Here is a 21,741-nt window from a genome sequence, read left to right on the forward strand (position 1 = left end):
CATTATCAAAATGTTATACGAGACATTGCCAGAAAACACTGACTTTTACACTATATCGTTAGCATTTCGTTATCCTTCCGTCACATTTTCGTCTTTTCGTGATTTCTCTCACATTCTTATTAAACATGCCACTAATGGCTGTCTACTACAGTTATTTTCTCTTCGTTTTGTTTCTGTACATCTTGTCTTCTTAAATGGCTTTCCAGTAATTTACCAAACACAGCATTATAAGGATGAGCGAATGGAGTCCCTTTATTATAAACATCGACCATTGTTCTGCCTTCATTTGCCCATTTAAATATACTTCCCTCTAAGTTATACATCTCCCAAGGAGGTTTGGTACCTATTGTAATAAACAGATAGATTAAATTATTAATCCATTCATTGCTTCACTGGGGAGATGTAGGCTGTATCTACGATACTATCGCTTTTTTTTTAAATACATCAACATCATTGAAGAATCCCTCAAATAGCAAATAATATATTTTGGTAAGGTTGTTGCTGACAACTAAATACCAGAACGTTTAATAAGGGGAGGGGGGCGCTCCCGTCATGCTGCAGTGATTGCCTATATAATCAACCAAATTGTCCTAACCAAAGGGGGTCGCGCCCCCAAGTGTACACCCCCTCCCGGATCGGCCTATGAAAACAGATGGTAATTTTTTAACAAAAATTGCAATTTTGGCAATGTTTATTCTATTTACATTGTATTTTTAATAAAAAAAAAAATGAAGCTTTACAACCAACTCATATATCCCAGATAATTCAAAATATCATAAAATCATTCTTTAATATGGTCTCATCTGAAGCTACTTGATTGAAGAGATTTGTAACACTTCCTTAATTCGAATGTAAAGCACAATATACTGACATGAACACATTAGCTTCTTCAGATTGAAAATAAAAATAAAATTCACCGTACATCAGTCTTACTTTGTTGATGTTTTGTTGTTGTTGTAGAAATGACACTTTGAATGTAATTGATCACCATGGAGATACTAGTACATGTACACATACCTAATGTCTTGAAATGATCCTGTAATTTTTCTACAATCAAACTTGATCTGTATCCAGCTGCACAATAGCATACGATACGGACACTTTTATCAGTCTGTACATCTAAAATTATCAGTGATATCATTAAAATTCAGTGATTGTGTGATTAACATTAGAAAAAAAAATGTAGATGCGACATTTGAAATTTTTAATCAAAGAAACATGAACATAAATGCCACATTTGAAGTTTGATTAACTTTCTGATGCTGGGTTGAAGGATTTTCATTCTTGTTCGGCCTACCAGAAAAGCAGCAATAAGTATACAGTTTTACTAGATGTAAGGTTAATTAGTTCTTTTGTGTGTTATCATTGCACGATTTGTCACTTCAAATAGTCAGAATTTAAGCTTTTGAACACATGCCACTGAACTGGAACCACAAAAATATAGTCTATTACCTTGTATTTTTTCTAGAATACTTTCTGCCTCGTTTTCATAATCAACTCGAACTGCTCCCGGTATACGACTGACGACAAACTCTTCCTCTTGTCTACAGTCCTAAAAATAAACATGCATAGTGATCAGATGAGATAAACCCTTTCCAACTTATATGATTTTATATTTTCAGAGTCTTTAGTTTAATTATTTCACTCTTGCAAAGTATTTTTACTAAAGGATATTTATCCTTTATGACTTGATTTAGAATATAATTTACGTATTGAGTAATGTTACTCATACATATTCATGGGGGTTGAAATTGAACTCTTGTTTTGATTGGTTCTTAGTTATTGGCGGTTAAGTTGAGTTTTCCTTGGTGCACCTTGGGTAGAATTTACCTGGACACTGGTCAGTGAAAGACGTCCATTATTGACTTAGATTATATTATATCAGAAACCCATATTTACAGATTGTATATTTACTATATTCAGCTTTATAGTTTTCCAGACATGACTAGTAAGTTGCACTTTCTTCTTTATTAACATTTTGACACGAATTAATAGATTTGGTTAACTATCCTATTTTCGAATAAATACTCTTCAGATTGCATGTTTATAACACCGGAATGAAAGATTTGAATGAGCGTATTTTGATAAAAAAGCTTGGTCATATTTTTATAAGAGTAATGTAATATTTGCCTCTGATGATAGCGTAATTGTGTAATGTTTAGAGATATCGTAATAACAGTATTTTACGAATACTGCATGTAGAAAAATGGCGGCATGTATGATCAGTTACAGTATATCATGAAAAGAATATTTGAGTTACATATTGTGTAATGCTATTTTTATATGGACGAATTGAATACAATTGTCATGTGATTAGTGTTTTATATAATTAGTCCATGAGATACCATACCATCCTGTCTGTTGTTTGCTACAACCCACAGAAAGAGCTGCCATACCAACCGATTTAGACATTGCTCCATCATTAGTCTCCTACAGCTACAAAGATAATCGACTAGTACCAGTACACATCAGCAACGTTACTACTAGAACTATCACTGTTTCACCAAACGCCATCTTGTATGAAGTACAGCCAGTTTCAGTTGCTGACATTAAAACACCTGATGCCAACAACCATGATGTACTGTATGATGTTAGTCTACCAACAGATCTACTAGACGATGAACAACTAGAACAGGGAAAGCAACTACTTCGTCAGTTTAGAGATGTCTTCAGTACTTCAGACACAGATACTGGTCACACTGATAGAGTTCACCACCGAATAGACTTGAAGGATGAAAGGCCATTTAAACAGCGACATCGACGCATCCCACCTGCAATGTTTGAAGAAGTTCGCACCCACCTTCAGCAACTTCTGGCAGCTGGTATCATCCGTCCATCACATTCCCCATGGTCATCAAATGTAGTCCTGTGTAGAAAGAAAGATGGGAAGCTAAGAATGTACATAGACTATAGGCAATTAAACAACCAGACTTTTTCGGGACTCATACGCACTTCCGAGAAGCGAAGAGATCTTGGACGCACTTGGTGGAAACAGCTTTTATACTGTACTTGATATGAAGTCTGGATATCATCAGGTGGAGCTTGAAGAATCACACAAACAGAGACCAGCCTTCACAGTAGGACCGCTTGGATTCTATGAGCCTTCCATTTGGACTTGTCAACAGCCCAGCAACATACCGGAGATTGATGGAAGATATCCTAGGCGACCTTCATCTCAACATCTGCTTCATATACCTAGACGACCTCATCATATTTTCTAATAGCTATGAGGAACACCAAGAACCTCTCGAGAGAGTCCTACAGAGATTACGAGAAAGTGGATTGAAGTTATCACCCAAGAAATGCGCCTTCTTCCAAGAGAAAGTTAAGTATATTGGCCATATTGTCTCCAAAAATGGTATTGAGCCTGATCCAGCCAAGTTAGAGAAAGTAAAGAATTGGCCAAAACTAACATCACCAGAAGAGGTTAGACAGTTTCTCGGCTTTGTTGGCTATTATAGAAAGTTTGTGAAAGATTTCAGCAAGATCGCCAGGCCATTAGCAGATTTAATGCCAACGCCACACAAGTTTAAGAGATGCAAGACCAACTACAAGCAAACATCAAACTGGATATGGGGTGAACAACAAGACAAAGCCTTTAACAACTTGAAGTCACAGCTACAGAAGCCACCAGTACTTGGTTTTCTACGCTATAACCAACCTTTTGAGCTGCATACAGACGCTTCCATGCTAGGACTTGGTGCTGTACTCTACCAAGAACAAGACAACAAGAAAAGAGTCATAGCTTATGCCAGTCGTGGACTTAGTAAAGCAGAACGGAACTACCATGTACACAAGCTTGAGTTCCTTGCATTGAAATGGGCTGTCACTGAGAAGTTTAAAGACCACCTCTACATGAACAAGTTCACTGTGCTAACAGACAACAACCCGTTGACATACGTCCTTACAACGGCCAAGTTAGATGCTACTGGACATAGATGGATTTCAGTTTTATCGGCATATGACTTCAACATCATCTACAGACCGGGTAAAGCCAACGCTGATGCTGATGGTTTGTCAAGGTTACCAGGACTGCTCAGCAAGACCAACACTTCCAGCATTTGTACTGAATCCGTGAAGGCCATCTCTAACTTGCAGCACGTTCAGCCATACCTGCAATGTTTGTTAATGTCAACGACAACAGCTGATGATCCATTCTTTCTACCAAAGTCTATGGTCAACATCAAAACAGCACAGAAGAACGATCAGATTATGAAAGAATGGTTATACTGGTTCCAAGAGCATAGAAAGCCAGCCAAACATCAGATAGAAAGAACGCCATGGAACATCTGGTTTATCATCAACTTTGACAAGCTAATTATTGAAGATGGTAAACTGTACAGAGAAATCAGCATTGACCAAGAGCCAGTAAAACAGCAAGTTTTACCAGAAGCCTGTATTACTACAGTCCTTACAGCACTTCACGATGATATGGGACACCAGGGCCGTGACAAGACACTTTCACTGTTCAGAGATCGATTTGTATGGTATGGTATGACCAGAGATGTTGGAAATTGGATAAGCCATTGCAACAGATGTATACGACGTAAAACACCAGCCAAGGAGAAAGCACCACTCATCAACATCGGGTCTTCTCAACCGTTGGAACTTGTATACATGGACTACCTGTCATTAGAGAAATCCAAAGGCGGCTATGAAAATGTACTAGTTATCACCGACCATTTCACCCGATATGCCTTAGCTGTTCCAACTAGAAACCAGACTGCAAAAACAACAGCAGACGCCTTCTTCAACCATTTTGTTGTTCACTATGGTTTGCCGAAGAGAATCCACTCTGACCAAGGCGCTAACTTTGAGTCCAACATCATCAAAGAGTTATGTCACATCACTGCAATGGAGAAGACGAGAACCACGCCATATCATCCTATGGGGAATGGCATGACAGAACGCTTCGACCGAACACTGCTCAGTATGCTTGGAACTCTTGAAGCAACACAAAAAAAGGATTGGAAGTCGCACATCGCTGGACTCGTCCATGCATACAATTGTACTCGACAGACAACAACTGGCTGTTCACCATACTACTTGATGTTTGGTAGACCACCAAGATTACCAGTGGACTTTTTCTTTGGTTTAGATATAAACTGCAAGAAAGAACCAGCAACGAAGTATGTTGATGCCATGAACAGCGACTAAATGCTTACGAGTTAGCATCAAGATCAGCAAGAACAGCACAAGAAAGACAGAAGTCGGGTTATGACAAGAAAGTTAGAGGAGCCATTCTGCAACCCGGCGACAAAGTACTTGTCAGAAGAGTAGCCTTCGACGGGAAACACAAGATTGCGGACAAGTGGGAAGAAGACCCGTACCTTGTTGTTTCACAGCCAAACAACGATATCACAGCGTACGTGGTTCAGAGAGAAAATGGAGGTGGAAAGAAGAGAACACTACTCAGAAACCTTCTACTCCCAATTGGATTTCTGCCGAGTGATATAGAAAAGAGAAAAGATCCTGCACCTGTAGCCAGGTGTAAAGTGAGACAGCCTACCAGGAAACAACCAACGAAGCCCGAAAGCATCGAGCAGATTGATGAGACGGAATCAGATGAGGAGTCGGAGCAGGATTATATGTAATTGTGTCTGAGATGAACCCAAAGAGCAACAGTGACAATGATGCTACAAGTGTGGAAGTGGACCAGACAACAGGGACTCTCAATGCTACTGGTGACGGCCATGCTAGTGTTGAGGGAGGATAGGGCTCTGGTTTTGGAGGGGACGCTCTTCCTGCAGTTGAGATGGATACTGGAGAACCAACCCCTGTAGTTGACGATGGTAATGGTACAGCGACGGGCCATGAGGATGAAGATGACACTTCAGATATGGTAGATGGCAGTGCGCTGACTGACACGTCACTTGAACCGGCAGATGTACCCACAGAAGCTCAGACAGAACAACCAATACCAACACCACCACCACAGAGACAACGATAACGTCGTATATTGCCAACACAACCACGACATTCACCACCAGTTACTCGAGCACAGAGAGAACGCAGACCATCAGCTTACCTCAATGACTATGTCACCACGTCCAAACAGGCCACAACACAGCCGGACTGGTTGAGGAGAGTTAACTGGTTACTACATCAAGCAGAGGATGCTAGATTTAAAGGAAAAGAGATAGAGCTTTCCAGAACCATTATGAAGATAATGGAGAGTGAACTTTAGTGTTCCATCATGTCGAGGACCCCGTGTTTTCTGGAGAGGGGAATACAGTTTTGATGACTTGGAAGTCATTTTTTCAACAGAGGGGAGGATGTAGCAGAGTGATTTTTCATGCTTCATAAATAATGTAATTTGCACTTTTGAAATCATTGATTTACATTTTGTATATTAAATCTTGCTGACTTGATTTAGTATATAATTTACGTATTGAGTAATGTTACTCGTACATATTCAGGGGGGGTTGAAATTACTCTTGTTTTGATTGGTTCTTAGTTATTGGCGGTTAAGTTGAGTTTTCCTTGGTGCACCTTGGGTAGAATTTACCTGGACACTGGTCAGTGAAAGACGTCCATTATTGACTCAGATTATATTATATCAGAAACCCATATTTACAGATTGTATATTTACTATATTCAGCTTTATAGTTTTCCAGACATGACTAGTAAGTTGCACTTTCTTCTTTATTAACATTTTGACACGAATTAATAGATTTGGTTAACTATCCTGTTTTTGAGTAAATACTCTTCAGATTGCATGTTTATAACACCGGAATGAAAGATTTGAATGAGCGTATTTTAGTAAAGTAGCTTGGTCATATTTTTATATGAGTAGTGTAATATTTGCCACTGATAATAGCGTAATTATGTAATGTTTAGAGATATCGTAATAACAGTATTTTACGAATACTGCATGTAGAAAAATGGCGGCATGTATGTTAAGTTACAGGATATTATGAAAAGAATATTTGAGTTACATATTGTGTAATGCTATTTTTATATGGACGAATTGAATACAATTGTCATGTGATTAGTATTTTATATAATTACGAAGAGTCCGTTCTTATTATTGTATTTTGGTTTTCAGGACTCTGATGTAGATTATTTACTTTGTGCCAAATTCCTTATTTACTGGAGAACTCGCGCCACAAGTGGTAAGCGCATAATTTGTAGTTTTTGTACTATTTTATACTATAGAAATGGTAGTTAGTCCTGGATTATTTCCTTTGGCGATTTGCGCGTTTTTAGCAAATCTGAGTTACAAGTATAGAATTTATATGTCGGTATTCAGACATAGTAAATACTTTTTGAATGTTGTAATATTTATTAAGTTTAATTGTAAACGTTCATGTACTTGCGAAAAGTAATTTTAAGATACATTTAATTAGGAGATAACTGTATTGTATTTTAAGCTCCGACGGCATCAAATCCCCAATTGATGCCGTCGGAGCTTAAAATACAATATTGTTATCTCCATTCTAATGAAACTGACAGAAAACAACGTTAAAACATGTATTTAAAATCTGTCATATGCTGTCTGCGCTTGCGCGTACGTTCCATAGCATCAATTGTCAATTGATGCCATGTAAATAAGTGACGTTATCCAATCAAAATGAACGTTACAAACGTTGTTGCATTAGAATCATATTTGGTTGTAAACGCAATGAAATTGATTACTGTTATATTTAAATGTCGGTCACAGAAACCGGTTTATAAAAAGTACATATGACATGTGATGTATATTTCACTACACAATTGAATGAATGAACATTCCATAGTAAATGTGTATCTACTGTTTGTAGTAACACTGTTATATTAGAAATTGTCTTAACTGTATTAAAATTTTCTGTGATATAATATGTGTATAATATATTCTATGTTACATGTACATGAACTATCATTAATGATTATAATTTTGTTATTTCAGAGTTTTTTATCCTCTGGTAATAAAGTATCCGAACCTTAGAAAGTCTTTTGGTTATTTCATTTATACCGGAAGAGACCCCTTTCACATTAATACAATATTTTCTCGGGTGAAAGAAGAATTGACCGTTCACATGATTGTTGTTGTGCCTTTTCGAAGTAAGGGGCGTGTAATTCAGTTCTTCTAGTTCCTTTTGACATATTTGTTTTTCGTATATTTTTTTAAATATACAAATGTAGTTCAGGAAGCCATGGTTTTCTGTTGTTTTGAATTGAATTACATATCGTAATGCTGGTTCCCTTCATAGCTTACCTAACGTTATGTGTTTTGTTCATTGTTGAAAGCCATGATACCAGAAACTGTGGTTATTAACATCTTGTTCTTTGGTCGTTGGTTGGTAGTTGTTTTGCAATCATAACATATGTCATAATTTTACTTATATAAGAACTAACGCAAACTTTCAAGTTCTAGATTTAACTTTTAACCTTTGATGATGCTACTTAATTAAACATCTTGTATGTATTAAGTCAATGTCGCAAATTAGTTATGCATATACAAAATCTATTAAAAAACTATTCTGATCATCATTTCGTCGTTTTTTAATGTAACTAAATGACGCTCAGTGTAAGAACACCACTCTAATGACATTTCGTGTAGTATATGTAAGCAGAGACATACAATGTCTCTGATGAAATGTACTGACACGAAATCCTTGTTGACATAATCACTTGGAATGTATGCTGGTCAACTGATAAATATAGTGCGAATAATTCTGTTTAAAGAGCAACCATTTAACTTTAAAAGGGAGGGGTGTTATGGTGTTTTGTCTAAGTCAGATTTTTTTGTAAGGTATAGGTGAAAATCTTGTTCTGAATTATATTTGTCATCTGCTTGACCACAATACTATTTTCATCAATTTTGGGATCAGAATATTTTTCTTATGAACTGCCTCCACCCTCCACCCCAAACCCCTTGAAGCTCTTTCCCTTATGTTACAGGCTGGATGTAGTCCATAATCATTCCGATTCCAACATGTAAAAATTAACAGTATGACAGTTGCATACATTTTCGAATAAAGGGTAGTTAGTGTTTAAAAACATTCTTTTATACAGAACACTGGTTTCAAATTTATTGTTCGAACGTCTATTTTTTATGTATTGTAGTCACGCATAATTACGTTTTACTAAAAGCAAACCAATTAAAATAAATGTTTTTCAATCTGATGTCTGGTCTAAAATTGTATTTCCATCAATCGTATTAATACTACAAGCAGATTAAATCTTACATCTCATATTTCAAGGATACATTCACATGTAAATATCCGTTTTGCAGTTTAGGATTGTTGTACTTGGTGCATAGCAGGATGTTTACCGTTCTGGTCACGCACCAGTGCTTCTATAACGTGTGTGTGAATAAAAAGAAGCAAAGGCTATAACCGTGTCAATTAGACGGCAATCCAACAACCGTGACAAAGCAAAAAGTAATACTCGATCGAAATAGCGTAATATACAGATATTTTTATTTACAAAAAATATCGAATATTGCTGTCATAGTTTAACGGGCATTGTCTGAGGTAATTATCAACTATGATTAAGTTTCTACATTGGCAAACTGTTCACTAATTATACTTGTACATTATTTACATATATATTGGTCACAGCTCACAGTATTGACAATACGAGGGACTATATCTTAACTAAGGTTTAACCATTATAATTATTATCCCGGTCATTTGAATATAAATTTGTCTTAATCAAAAACAAGTAGCCCAAGATTACTCTGGCATTCAACGACTGTTTTGACAGTTTATCATGCCAAGACAAAACGTTTCTGGCAAAATCATTTCTAAAATGGTTTATCGCTATTTTGTGCATTTCAGTTTCCTTTGATCTTTTTTTGTGATAATTTTTCATATCATGCTCTTCGCTTGAGATGGAAAATTATCGCTAGAAACTATAAGCAGGTACGTGGCGTTTCTAACTAAATTGACATGAAATTGACAACTTCGTCATAGGTAAAAAAAGCGATAAACAGATTATCATTGGTCATCTCAACTCGATTGCTTTTCTCGCTTTCGCCGTCCCGGCTCAAGCGAGAAAACCAATCTCGTTGAGATGATCAACGATAATCTATAAATATCTCATTTGATCTTAACTAGAATGATATGGATTCTTATGAATTCAAAAGATCTTTAATTCAAACACAGAAAAAAAATGTGGCATAATCTAATATTTCGGCATTTCTAAAATGGTTTTCTTTCATCTAAACCTATCTATGGAATGACAACATATTAACTATAATCATGGACCTCGAATATAATAAATTGCGACATGAGCTCGAGATGTATGAATCTACTATACCTACCAGTAAAACTAGTTTCTGAGCCTCGCCTTCATTCTTCATCCAATCAGACAGTGTATGTGTACTAATGTTTGCTGCTTTAGAAAACTTTTTACTGATCATAGAAATAGTCATTCTCATTCCGACGCCTGGTTTACTCTTGTCTTCTGTGTTTTCTTCTGCCATCTTTTCCTAAATAGATATGTCATGCAAATTATATAATTTTATCATACCTAGATTATTTGTTTTACATGTACTCACGTCATTGACGGCGTGTAAAATTTTAATTTTAATTTTCCGGTGAAAGAGTAAATAATGTATAGCATTATTGTTACAATTGTCGGAAAAAAGAACATTTAAGAATTGAATGCTCTTTTTTGTAAATTTATTGGGGTGTAAAAGTGTTGACCGAAGTACATTTTGTATGAGGCGCGGAATCGCTTCATACTAAAAATGTGCGCACGGTCAACGCTTTTACAACCCTATAAAGTTACAAAAAAAGGCATTCAATACTTATAATTACATTTTAACCTATAGGATCATGAAAACACGCCATTTATCAAGTTTTTATTTCATTTACCTGTGCACTTTATTGTGGGACCTCGTGTCATCACGAATGAAAAGTTGCATTGTGTAATGCAATTGATTAAGGAATATCATGAGATTGCTAGTTAGCCAATCAGAATAACGTATTATAATGAAACATACATCTAATGTAATTATTAAATAATATAAAGCATAAACATGATGAAACGTAAAGGCCTTTAAATTATTTATCTAAAGTCACTCAGGTATACCTATAACAAAGAAAATCTATAGCTATCAGAGCATTTCAATAACAGCAAATAAGCAAAGCAAAGCATCTGAATTATTCAAAAAGCAGATATAGAATCTGATTTCCAATGTTGGGAAAGCATTAAAGGATTCTTGCGACAAATCTTCAAGAAAAAATATAAGTGACTTGTTAATGGGTAGAATTGAGGAACTGCATGTCGCCTACCTAGCAAACGCTCCGGTTTTGTTCAATATTCTCCTAGTCGATACCGTTGTGCAGCAACTCGTTAAATTTTAGATCGGTCGTAAGTACGGCGGTATTGTATGTCTGTGCACAAACAAACGGGAAATACAATAGCCTTTCACAATGAAAGAAAAAAATATTGCACCATACCTGTCAACCTGTGACGATGAAAATGCAGGTCATGACCTGCATTGAAGAATCAAATCTCAGGTCATAATTACGCGTACGAACTTTTTCGAGCTGAATTTCAGTATTTATGGTACATTTTCTTCATTGTTCTTATGCATGTTCACTTTGTTAAGTCATCTTAAATCTTATTAAATATTATTTCATTGCACTTTTAAAGATTTTTATAAATTTGTGTAACTCAGTCTGAAATCACAGTGTAGATACTATTCTGTACGCTATCCGGAAGTCGCGATTTTCGAAGCGAGAACTTTTTGGATCACATTTTAAATTTGATGGGAATACTGAATTAAACGGTAAGTTGATCATCTGAAGATTGCTTAATGATTAATTCAGCCGACATCGATATTCTCAAATGGTTTAGAATTAAATTCCGCGCATTCATTATTCGTATCTTTGCCTTAATCGAGAGATTTTCAAGTACATCACTAAGAAAAATCAGTCGGCGAACCTAAAAACAATCGTTTTACCCTCTTAGTATACAAATTAACGTAAAAACCTGACTTAATTAACTAAATGAAGTATATTTCAAGTGGTGGTAAAAGTTTCAACCAGATCTTTGAAGCCAGAAATAAGAAAATTACACTTGTTTGAATTCCTCACTGTACGATCAGTCTCGCTTGTATATTTTAAAACTGTATGATCAGTCTTTATGTCACTGTATTCTAGTGGTGATTTCAAAGTTATTTACGATACATTAGAAGGTGGCATTTTTCTTAATAACACAAATATATTTCAATACATTCACATTCTGAAAACTTATGAAACATTTTTTAGCTTAATAGGGTGTACTTGACTTACTACATTAAGTATAAGGATGTTTAAATGTTGCTAAAATAAGAGGAAGGTTTGATGTATACTAGCATATAGGTTTCTGAAATGTCCTCCGTTAATCTTAAAATTGTACAAACACACAGATTTAGTTGTTATATAAAAATGCATGTATTTACACACATTCGAGGCCGTACTGTAGCCTATAATTGATCACAGTTCCTTCACTTTGTTTAAGATGTAGAGCTGTCTCTTTGACACTCAATTGTACATCACTTTGTCAAGCGGGGGGTTATAGTGATAAAGAAGTCCGTCTTTCCGTTCGTCCGTTGGACCGGTACAATATGTTTTGCCGGTTTTGTAAGCGCATCTCCTCATAAACCACTTAATATACATTGGGGGTTCCGGCCATTTTTAAATGGAGAGGGGTCAAATCCAGGAGAAAAGGGGATTCCAAATATATGTTCCCATACAAATGCATTGATAGTTAAAAAAGGGTTTCAAATTGCCAGATCCCCTTTTTTGAATCCGTCACTGATATAACTATTAATTAATCTTATTCGGTTTCCTTATCATAAATGATAATGACTGTATTGTGCACCGTCTATTTCGAATTTTAGTAAAAATCTTTTATGGGGTTACTTTATATAAAATACGGACTTGAACATTGCATTATATGGGGGCATCGATCAGGTTTTTCCAACACCTCCTAAACCAGACGTCATTAAAGTTTTCTGAAATTGCTCCATTTTTACTCGATTAATGCATTATGGACCTTCTATTTCTGTAAACTTACCAAAATTATATCAAAGCTAAGGTAATTGGTGTTAATTAACAGTGTGTTTGACACCGGTACCAAAGCTGTCAAGTGAAGCCATGCACTTCTTCTTCTTCTTTAGTTTCAGAAAACCATCAACATACTGATGTTTACTTTCCGGCGCATGCCTGGTAAAATTTTTCAAATTTATGTATTTATAAATATAGTTTAACATAGATGTATTCCATATTTTTGTATATATATTTGTTATATTATTATTATTAATTTTTACAATTTTTCTTTGTTTTTAGATTTTTCGTTTTTATTTAGATTTTTTAAATATTACATTTTTTTATTTTTTATTTTTTAATTTAAGATAAAAACATGATTGCCTGATTACTTCAGATGTGGATATGTATCAAGGAGCACATTGTGCGTGAGTGCATCCTTGAAGGTTTCTGTGGTAGTGTTTTTTGTTATGACTGAGGATAACTTGTTCCAGTCTTTAATTGTTTGGCAAAAGAAAGAAAATTTGTAGCTGTCCTTGTTACATTGGATTTGTCTGTAAGCATCTTTGTTGGTGGATCTTGTGACGGACTGACTCTTCTGTAATAAATTTTGTGAAGGAATGGCTATATTTTCGTTTGTAATTTTGTGAAACATTATTAGCCTTGTTCTTAGCCGGCGTTTCTAATGTTTGCCATTTCATGGTGTCTAGCATCTCAGACACACTGCTGGTGTTGTGATGTCTGTTACATGCATACCTTGCTGCTCGTCTCTGTACTTTTTCTAATGATCGTATGTTTTCGCTTGTATAGGGGTCCCATACAGTACAGCAGTATTCTAATTTGGGTCTTATGATGGTTTGGTATGCTCTTTCTTTAATTTTTTGTGACTGGACTTTGAGATTTCTTCTGATAAAGCATAAAGATTTGTTTGCTTTGGCGGCTGTTTGTTGAATGTGGGTGTTCCATTTTAAATCTGAAGAAATTGTGATACCTAAGTACTTAGCATGTTTTACTGATTCTAATATGTGCCCATACATGTTGTAGTAGAAGTGGATGGGAGTTCTCTTTGTTGTTATGTTCATTATGTTGCATTTGTCTGGGTGGAAAGACATGAGCCAGTCTTGCTCCCATTGTATGGCGGCTTCTAGATCTTCCTGAAGCTTGAGGCAGTCGTTTTGAGATTTAATTTGTCTGTAGATTATACTGTCGTCTGCGAAGAGTCTGATTTTGCTATGTTTGATGTATTCCGGAAGGTCATTAATGTAAATAAGGAAGAGTATGGGTCCTAGCACTGTACCCTGTGGCACACCTGAAGTGACTGGTATTTTTGAAGATGACATGTTTTCTAAAAGTACTGTTTGAGTTCTGTTTGAAAGAAAGGATTCGACCCAGTTTATGATTTGATCTGATATGCCAAAGTATTTCATTTTATATAGTAATCTTTTGTGTGGTACCTTGTCAAAAGCTTTGGCAAAATCCATGATTACGAGATCTGTTTGTATGTTTTTGTCATTGTTTTCAAATAATTCATGCATCAGTGAGATAACTTGAGACTCACATGATCGCTTTGCCCTAAATCCATGTTGTAATTCATACAGTGTGTTATTGTTTTCAAGATGTTGCACTTAATGGGTCACTTAATTTGACAGTTTACATAGCTAGATGAACTTCCTGTTCATGGAAGAATTACGAATTTGCCAGTATTTCAAAGGAATATTACTTATGAAATCAATCTCAAGGCTAAGAAATACGGGTGAAATCGGGTCATTGTCGAATAACACGTTCACGCAGAATGAAAATAATTTATTAATTTGTTTTTGTCTAGTAGTAAATAAATAAGTTTCAGGTAGAGTCGGCAAAGTATATAAATAAGGACATATCATAAGCTTTTGCACGGTCGCGAAACACGTGACTTGCTTGTGGTCAGTTTCACGGAAAAATGGCGCCTGTCTGAATAAACAAGTTCGCTTGGAGGCAAATTTTGAACGTAAGTATTTACATATCATCGTATTTATACTATAGGACCCCCCTCATCATATGCAGCGTTTTGTTCCGAATATTTTGATGCCCATTAAGTTATATTTCACTGTTGGTTTCATAGAGAACATTCACAGAATATTTCAGATCTGCCGAAGATTGATCAGGATTGTGTACACGATATGTCCGTAAAATCACTATAAATCCATTTATGTATCTTATTTTCGCCAATCGTGTACAGAAACTTGCCCACAATTACTTATTCATTCATACAAACTAGCGTCAGTGTATATTTTTGACATTTTTGTCAGCTGAACGCAATAATAATTTTTTTTTTTCATAGTAAATGTGGGCAAGTTTCTGTACACGATTGGCGAAAATAAGATACATAAATGGATTTATAGTGATTTTACGGACATATCGTGTACACAATCCTGATCAATCTTCGGCAGATCTGAAATATTCTGTGAATGTTCTCTATGAAACCAACAGTGAAATATAACTTAATGAGCATCAAAATATTCGGAACAAAACGCTGCATATGATGAGGGGGGTCCTATAGTATGAATACGATGATATGTAAATACTTACGTTCAAAATTTGCCTCCAAGCGAACTTGTTTATTCAGACAGGCGCCATTTTTCCGTGAAACTGATCACAAGCAAGTCACGTGTTTCGCGACCGTGTTTTGATCGACACGCAAGACATAACAGTATATATATTACATAACACACTCTAGTCCAAATAATTATGACGTCTGGCAAGCCGGCTGTTTTATTTTTTTTCTGGGACGCGTACTACGGGGCGCCGAATGGGACTCTTGTGGTTTTGTACTCAAAATTCAATTTTGTACGGACAAAAGTGACTTTTGTTCAACAAAAATAAGTTCAGTTTAACAAAATTTGTATCATACTACAAATTTAAAATTTTGTCATACAAAATTATCTATCAGCGGACAAAAGTCACTTTTGTCATGACAAAATTCATTTTTGTTACACAGACTTGAATTTTGTTACCTAATTTGAAAATTGGGCGACAAAAGTCAATTTTGTATTCAAATTAGTTTAGTTTGGTTTCTGTGAACTAATTTGCATACAAAATCGACTTTTGTTACACAAAATTTACTCTCGTGAGACAAAATTGACAAAATTGACTTTTGTCTCAACAAAATTGACAAAATTGACTTTTGTCTCAACAAAATTGACAAAATTGACTTTTGTGAGACAAAATTGACTTTTGTCTCAACAAAATTGACAAAATTGATTTTTGTCTCAACAAAATTGACAAAATTGACTTTCGTCTCAACAAAATTGACAAAATTGAATTTTGTCTCAACAAAATTGATTTTTGTCTCACGAATGTCAATTTTGTCTCACGAAAGTCAATTTTGTCTCATAAAAGTCAATTTTGTTGTTACAAAATTGAATTTTGTCGTCACAAAAATGAATTTTGTCGTCACAAAATTGACTTTTGTCTCAACAAAATTGACAAAATTGACTTTTGTCTCAACAAAATTGATTTTTGTCTCAACAAAATTGACAAAATTGACTTTTGTCTCAACAATATTAACAAAATTGACTTTTGTCTCAACAAAATTGACAAAATTGACTTTTGTCTCAACAAAATTGACAAAATTGAATTTTGTCTCAACAAAATTGACAAAATTGAATTTTGTCTCACAAAAGTCAATTTTGTCTCACAAAAGTCAATTTTGTCTCACAAAAGTTAATTTTGTCTCACAAAATTGAATCTTACCTCACACAATTGACTTTTGTGATTTAATTTCCATATCAGGTAACAAAAGTCAATTTTGTATGCAAATATGTTTATATTTGCATACCTTTTAGACAAAATTAACTTTTGTCATGACAAATATGAATTTTGTCTACAGAAATGAATTTTGTCATGACAAAAATGAATTTTGTCTACACAAATGAATTTTGTCATTACAAAATTGAAGTTCTCACAAAACAAGTCTGTAGCTCATAGTTTTGTAAGACAAAAATGATTTTGTTATGACAGAATTGAATTTTGTACAAAACCACAAGAGTCCCATTCGGCGCCCCGTACCTTCTTGCTACGTTGTAGTCTGGCAAGGCTGTTTTATTTGTAGGAAGGCGTCCCAGAAAAGAAAATAAAACAGCCTTGCCAGACGTCATAATTATTTGGACAAAACACACTCATGCAATATTATAGTTACAAAACACAAAATGAAGCACTATATATAACATTGTTGCATGTATAAGCATGGTGGTAATCAGCAGATTAAAAGCATGAAAATTCTTAATATTCATCAAAAATTCGATTGTTTACTTTAAAAAAATCTATTCACAATACACTCAGCTGAATACCTACCTTTCAATATGTCCCTGTTTATCCCATATCATGGTTTGTTTACATTTTTCCTACTTTCATTTTCTACTTTCACTTTAACCGGAAGTGTCTCTTTGTTTCCTGTCATCAGAAAAGACACCTGCCCATAATTTGTAACGAAATCATGGTTGTTGAAGTAAACGTTGAAGGCTTGGAAGAGTACAAGAAAATAAAAGAAGAACATAAAGGAAAAGTAATCTTTGCCCAGTTTTCTGGATCAACGGATTCAGAAGGCAAAAATTGGTGTCCAGATTGTGTCGCAGGTGAGCATCAGAAAAAGGGGGCAGATTATTTCATGTACATGTACACATCATTAGGACTTATTCAGTTAGCATTTTCTGTTACTTGTAAATAGAATCTGTGTTCTTGTTTGTTTATTTGTGCATCTTTTTGTTTTAGTATAAAAAGGATGCTGTATAAAAATATCCCTGGAAGTAGTTAGTTATTTCTGGGAACAGTATTATATCTTTTTCAAAATACGTTGCAGGTGAACGCCTTATTATACTTTTTTCTGTCTTTCTTTATAGTTTATCTTTTTTTTATTATATTTGTCATTCGGTCATTAGTGTAACCCATGTGTGGTTCCAGTTACCCTACCGTCCCTACTTTTAAGTCTCTAAAATAGACTACCCTAAAGATTTTTTGCCATTTTTCATTAAGCACTGTAAAAGTTAGAATGTTGCTCCCATAGACTCAATGTAAAAAAAAAAACATAGAATTATCAAAAATCCCTACCTACACATGTACCTAATACCCTAATTTTTTTGAAGATGTATAAACTGGAACCACACGTGTATACTATTTTATTTGACCTTATCATTATTTATAGTCTAAAGATGTCAAGCATTTTTTTGAAGATAATGTACAGAATCTATCTTTGTTTCAAAAAAGGAAATACATTGCATGAATAAAGTGTTATCCCTACCAGTACTGAATTGAAAATTTCACATACATTACATTGCATAAAAGAAAAGAACCTTCATTTGAAAAAAATACCAAGCAACTTTTCACCTTTTTCACTCTGTTTTAACATGTGCATGATGTACATGCTTTAGTTAGTATGTAATTTTTTTTTTTATGCCCCACCTACGATAGTAGAGGGACATTATGTTTTCTGGTCTGTCCGTCCGTTCCTTCGTCCGTTTGTCTGTCCCGCTTCAGGTTAAAGTTTTTGGTCAAGGAAGTTTTTGATGAAGCTGAAGTCCAATCAACTTGAAACTTTGTACACATGTTCCTTATGAGAAAATCTTTCTAATTTTAATGCCAAATAAGATTTTTTACCCAATTTGTTGGTCCATTGAACATGGAAAATGATAGTGTGAGTGGGGCATCTGTGTACTTTGGACACATTGTTGTTTTAAATATTTATTGAAACATTAAATAAAAAAAACAAAATTGCTTTAAAACACCAACGACTGTTTAGACGTACATTTTGTACATGTATGTTTTATGTCTCTGAATTTTTTTTTTGCATTGAAATGCAGGGTTAATTTCTTAAGTTAACTTCAAGGGAGAATTTTTATTTACCATTGTTGACATGAAACCAGATGCTCTTTTCTGTTTATTTTTTTTAATTTGTTGAGCATTTGATGTCATCCTGATATCAAAGATTTTTAATATTAAACATTGCACAAAATGTTGCATGTACATGAATGTTAAACAAGTAACTGTTTGATAGTATTTCGTTGATTATTTATTTTAGCTGACCCTGTTATAAAGAAATGTTTATCAAGTGCACCTGCTGATGCAGTGTTTATCCATTGTGGTGTAGGGGATAGAACTTTGTAAGTAATGACTAGCATGACTAGTATCTGATATTTTGTTAGAGATAACTGGATTGTAATTGTATATTTATGTATTTATAAAGTCCTAAATGCATATTAATAACAGGAAATTTGAGAATGATTGCCTAAATTGCTTGATTAAAGCTTCATATACCATTTTGTAGAATTTTTTGTATACATTTTTATCAAACCAAATTTCACAAATGAATTTACAGCAATTATTTTTTCATAACAATAACTAATGTTTCCTATACAAGACATACATGTAATTAGATAAGTTAAATTGGTCACACCATTTTGGAACAATTTAATCTAACAAATTTTTGCACACATAACAGTTGGTGTACAGAAGAAAAGAAAAAACAGAACAAGAAAGACACAAAGTTTTGGATGCTGATTGGGAAAATGTACTTTGTTTAAAACACTATTAATCTTGTGACTATTTACTTTTAGTTGGAAGGACCAATCAAATGGGTTTAGAACAGATCCTGATCTCAAATTAAAAAGTGTTCCTACATTAATGGTTGTTGGCAAGGTAAACATTGTTTCTATCATTTGTCTATAGTGATATTGGTCATTCTAATGCAACATTGTATGTAACATTCATTTTGATTGGACAACGTCACTTATTCTCATGGCATGCTATGAAAACATACGCGCAAGCACAGACTACTAATGCCAGATTTTAAATTTATGATTTGACGTTGTTTTCTGTCAGTTTCATTAGATTGAAGACAACAATATTTTATTTTTTGAAGCCTCGACAGCTTCAATAAGTGATTTGATGGTGACAAATGCCAGTTTACTGGCTCCACTAAAGCGTCTCCACTAAACTTAAATTGCAACCATCAAATCACCAGCTTAAAATACAATTCAGTTATCTCATAAACTACATTGTACATTAGATTTTAAACAGAAATATATAAGGAAACTGTAAGTAGTATTATAGGTAGGTTTCAATAGGATTTAATTTGAGTTACAGTTATTCCCCTTGACCACCATTTTGGAGATGTAAATGTTTGATTTTTCTGATTTGACTAACCAACTTGATACATATGGTATTTATATAGAGGGGGGGGGTGTTGCAGGACCTTTTTTTTGGGACGTTGGGATCGGGTGTTTTTAAGCTTGGGATTGATCCTTTCGGGATCTGGGAACTCCTTTTTCACAATCTGTGGATTTAAATTTCTTTCAATTCAGGACCTCGGAAGTCCAGGGTTTCTGGATCAGGACCCTCCCTACCCCCTTTTATAAACAAATCTGATAAAAGATCCTAAATAGATAATATTTTGAATCAAGCAATGCTTTAGAAAACTATTATTCTAAAATTATAACAAGTTGAATTTGGCTGATCCTTGAAGAAATTTGTGCATTTAAGACCTCCATAGCAGCCACATAGGAAATAACTCTTGCTGAAAACTTTGTCAATCAAAATCTATTTTCAATTAGAAAAGTATCCACCATAGAAAAAAGGACTATGAAATAACAACAGAGAACAGTTCAGCTTTCAATGATAAGCAAAAATCAGGGAATGTAAGGTTAAACATGTATAAAAGGCCCCTGAATAGCAAAAATTGAAACAATTTATCAGGGAAACCAAATTAAAGAAGAAAGCTCAGGAAAAACAATCATGGGCCATTGGCAGACAGCAACAAAGGACAAACTGATGGACTTTATTTACTACTAATATGTACTGTATAGTATATGGACTTTATTTACTACTAATATGTACTGTATAGTATATATGGACTTTATTTACTACTAATATGTACTGTATAGTATATGGGCTTTATTTACTACTAATATGTACTGTATAGTAGATGTTCTTTTTTCATTGGGTTTTGTTTACAGGTTTGGACTGTATTCATTAATGTGCTTCATGGTCTTGAAAAATTTATCCAAATTAAAAGGAGTGTGTTTCACAAAAAAAACTTATGACTAAGATTGGTCTTAAGTCATGTTTAAATCAGTAAACTTACAATCAATCTTAGTCATAAGTTTCTTTGTAAAATCGAATCCAGAACACTTAATTCACTAACAAAAGTGCTGATAATTTGGCTTAATTCCAACTTATGATTATTATTTTTTGCAGCCACAGAGACTACAAGAAGAACAGTGTGCCAATGAAGAACTGGTAAAGATGATGTTTACTGATGAAGATTGATCTAGACATTCCTGGGATGATTTGTCTCCAGCTGTGCACATTCTATTCAGAGTGTTAGGTGCTATCATGTGACCATGTATTTATTTATTCAGTGTAATAAAATTACAACAAATGTGGCTGTATTTTCTCTTTAAGTTATGAGAGTTGAAAATCGAAAATCCTAACTATTTACATGTAAACACTATCCTTTGTTTATTTTGTCTTACTTGCCATGGAAATCACTAAAAATCTGACAAACTTTATGTTGCAAAGTTTTGGTCTGCCATATGTTTATTATGCTTGACCTCATTTTTGTCTTGCTTGATATAGTCAAAAAGCGAGACATATGTAAGCTGTTTCTGGTGTCGACGGCGGAGTCAACAATGTATTAGTTTGTGATTAGGTCTAGTTTATGGTGAACCACTGGTGGTAAGTCAATGATATTTGGTATGTAGTTGTATTAGTATTGGCAGATCTCATTACCATAGAGATTATTTTG

At 34.5% G+C, this 21,741-nt stretch overlaps 2 protein-coding genes across 2 annotated transcripts; one reads left to right on the forward strand and one right to left on the reverse strand.

The window, feature by feature from the left end:
- LOC139528451 (uncharacterized) lies at positions 1-17,390 on the reverse strand. Its single transcript, XM_071324429.1, has 5 exons — positions 17,298-17,390; positions 10,250-10,417; positions 1,453-1,552; positions 989-1,119; positions 1-323 (listed from the first exon to the last, which is right to left on the reverse strand). The coding sequence occupies exons 2-5, from the start codon at positions 10,409-10,411 to the stop codon at positions 132-134; spliced, it is 585 nt and encodes a 194-aa protein (XP_071180530.1). The 5' UTR covers positions 10,412-10,417; positions 17,298-17,390; the 3' UTR covers positions 1-131.
- Positions 17,195-21,376, forward strand: LOC139528450 (thioredoxin domain-containing protein 17-like). The gene is made up of 4 exons (XM_071324428.1): positions 17,195-17,578; positions 19,018-19,099; positions 19,553-19,634; positions 21,192-21,376. The coding sequence occupies exons 1-4, from the start codon at positions 17,440-17,442 to the stop codon at positions 21,261-21,263; spliced, it is 375 nt and encodes a 124-aa protein (XP_071180529.1). The 5' UTR covers positions 17,195-17,439; the 3' UTR covers positions 21,264-21,376.
- The last annotated feature ends 365 nt before the right edge of the window (positions 21,377-21,741 follow it).

This window comes from Mytilus edulis, chromosome 6, assembly GCF_963676685.1.
Source record: "Mytilus edulis chromosome 6, xbMytEdul2.2, whole genome shotgun sequence".
Classification (NCBI taxonomy): domain Eukaryota; kingdom Metazoa; phylum Mollusca; class Bivalvia; order Mytilida; family Mytilidae; genus Mytilus; species Mytilus edulis.

What these genes read in the sequence shown, in the direction of transcription:
- LOC139528451 (XM_071324429.1), bottom strand. Translation starts at nt 10,411, where the DNA reads ATGGCAGAAGAAAACACAGAAGACAAGAGTAAACCAGGCGTCGGAATG. An exon ending in TATTCTAGAAAAAATACAAG is followed by an intron (nt 1,120 to 1,452) that starts GTAATAGACTAT and finishes TGATAATTTTAG; the next exon opens with ATGTACAGACTGATAAAAGT. An exon ending in CATGTACTAGTATCTCCATG is followed by an intron (nt 324 to 988) that starts GTGATCAATTAC and finishes CCTCCTTGGGAG; the next exon opens with ATGTATAACTTAGAGGGAAG.
- LOC139528450 (XM_071324428.1), top strand. Translation starts at nt 17,440, where the DNA reads ATGGTTGTTGAAGTAAACGTTGAAGGCTTGGAAGAGTACAAGAAAATA. An exon ending in GTGTCCAGATTGTGTCGCAG is followed by an intron (nt 17,579 to 19,017) that starts GTGAGCATCAGA and finishes TATTTATTTTAG; the next exon opens with CTGACCCTGTTATAAAGAAA. An exon ending in GGTGTAGGGGATAGAACTTT is followed by an intron (nt 19,100 to 19,552) that starts GTAAGTAATGAC and finishes ATTTACTTTTAG; the next exon opens with TTGGAAGGACCAATCAAATG.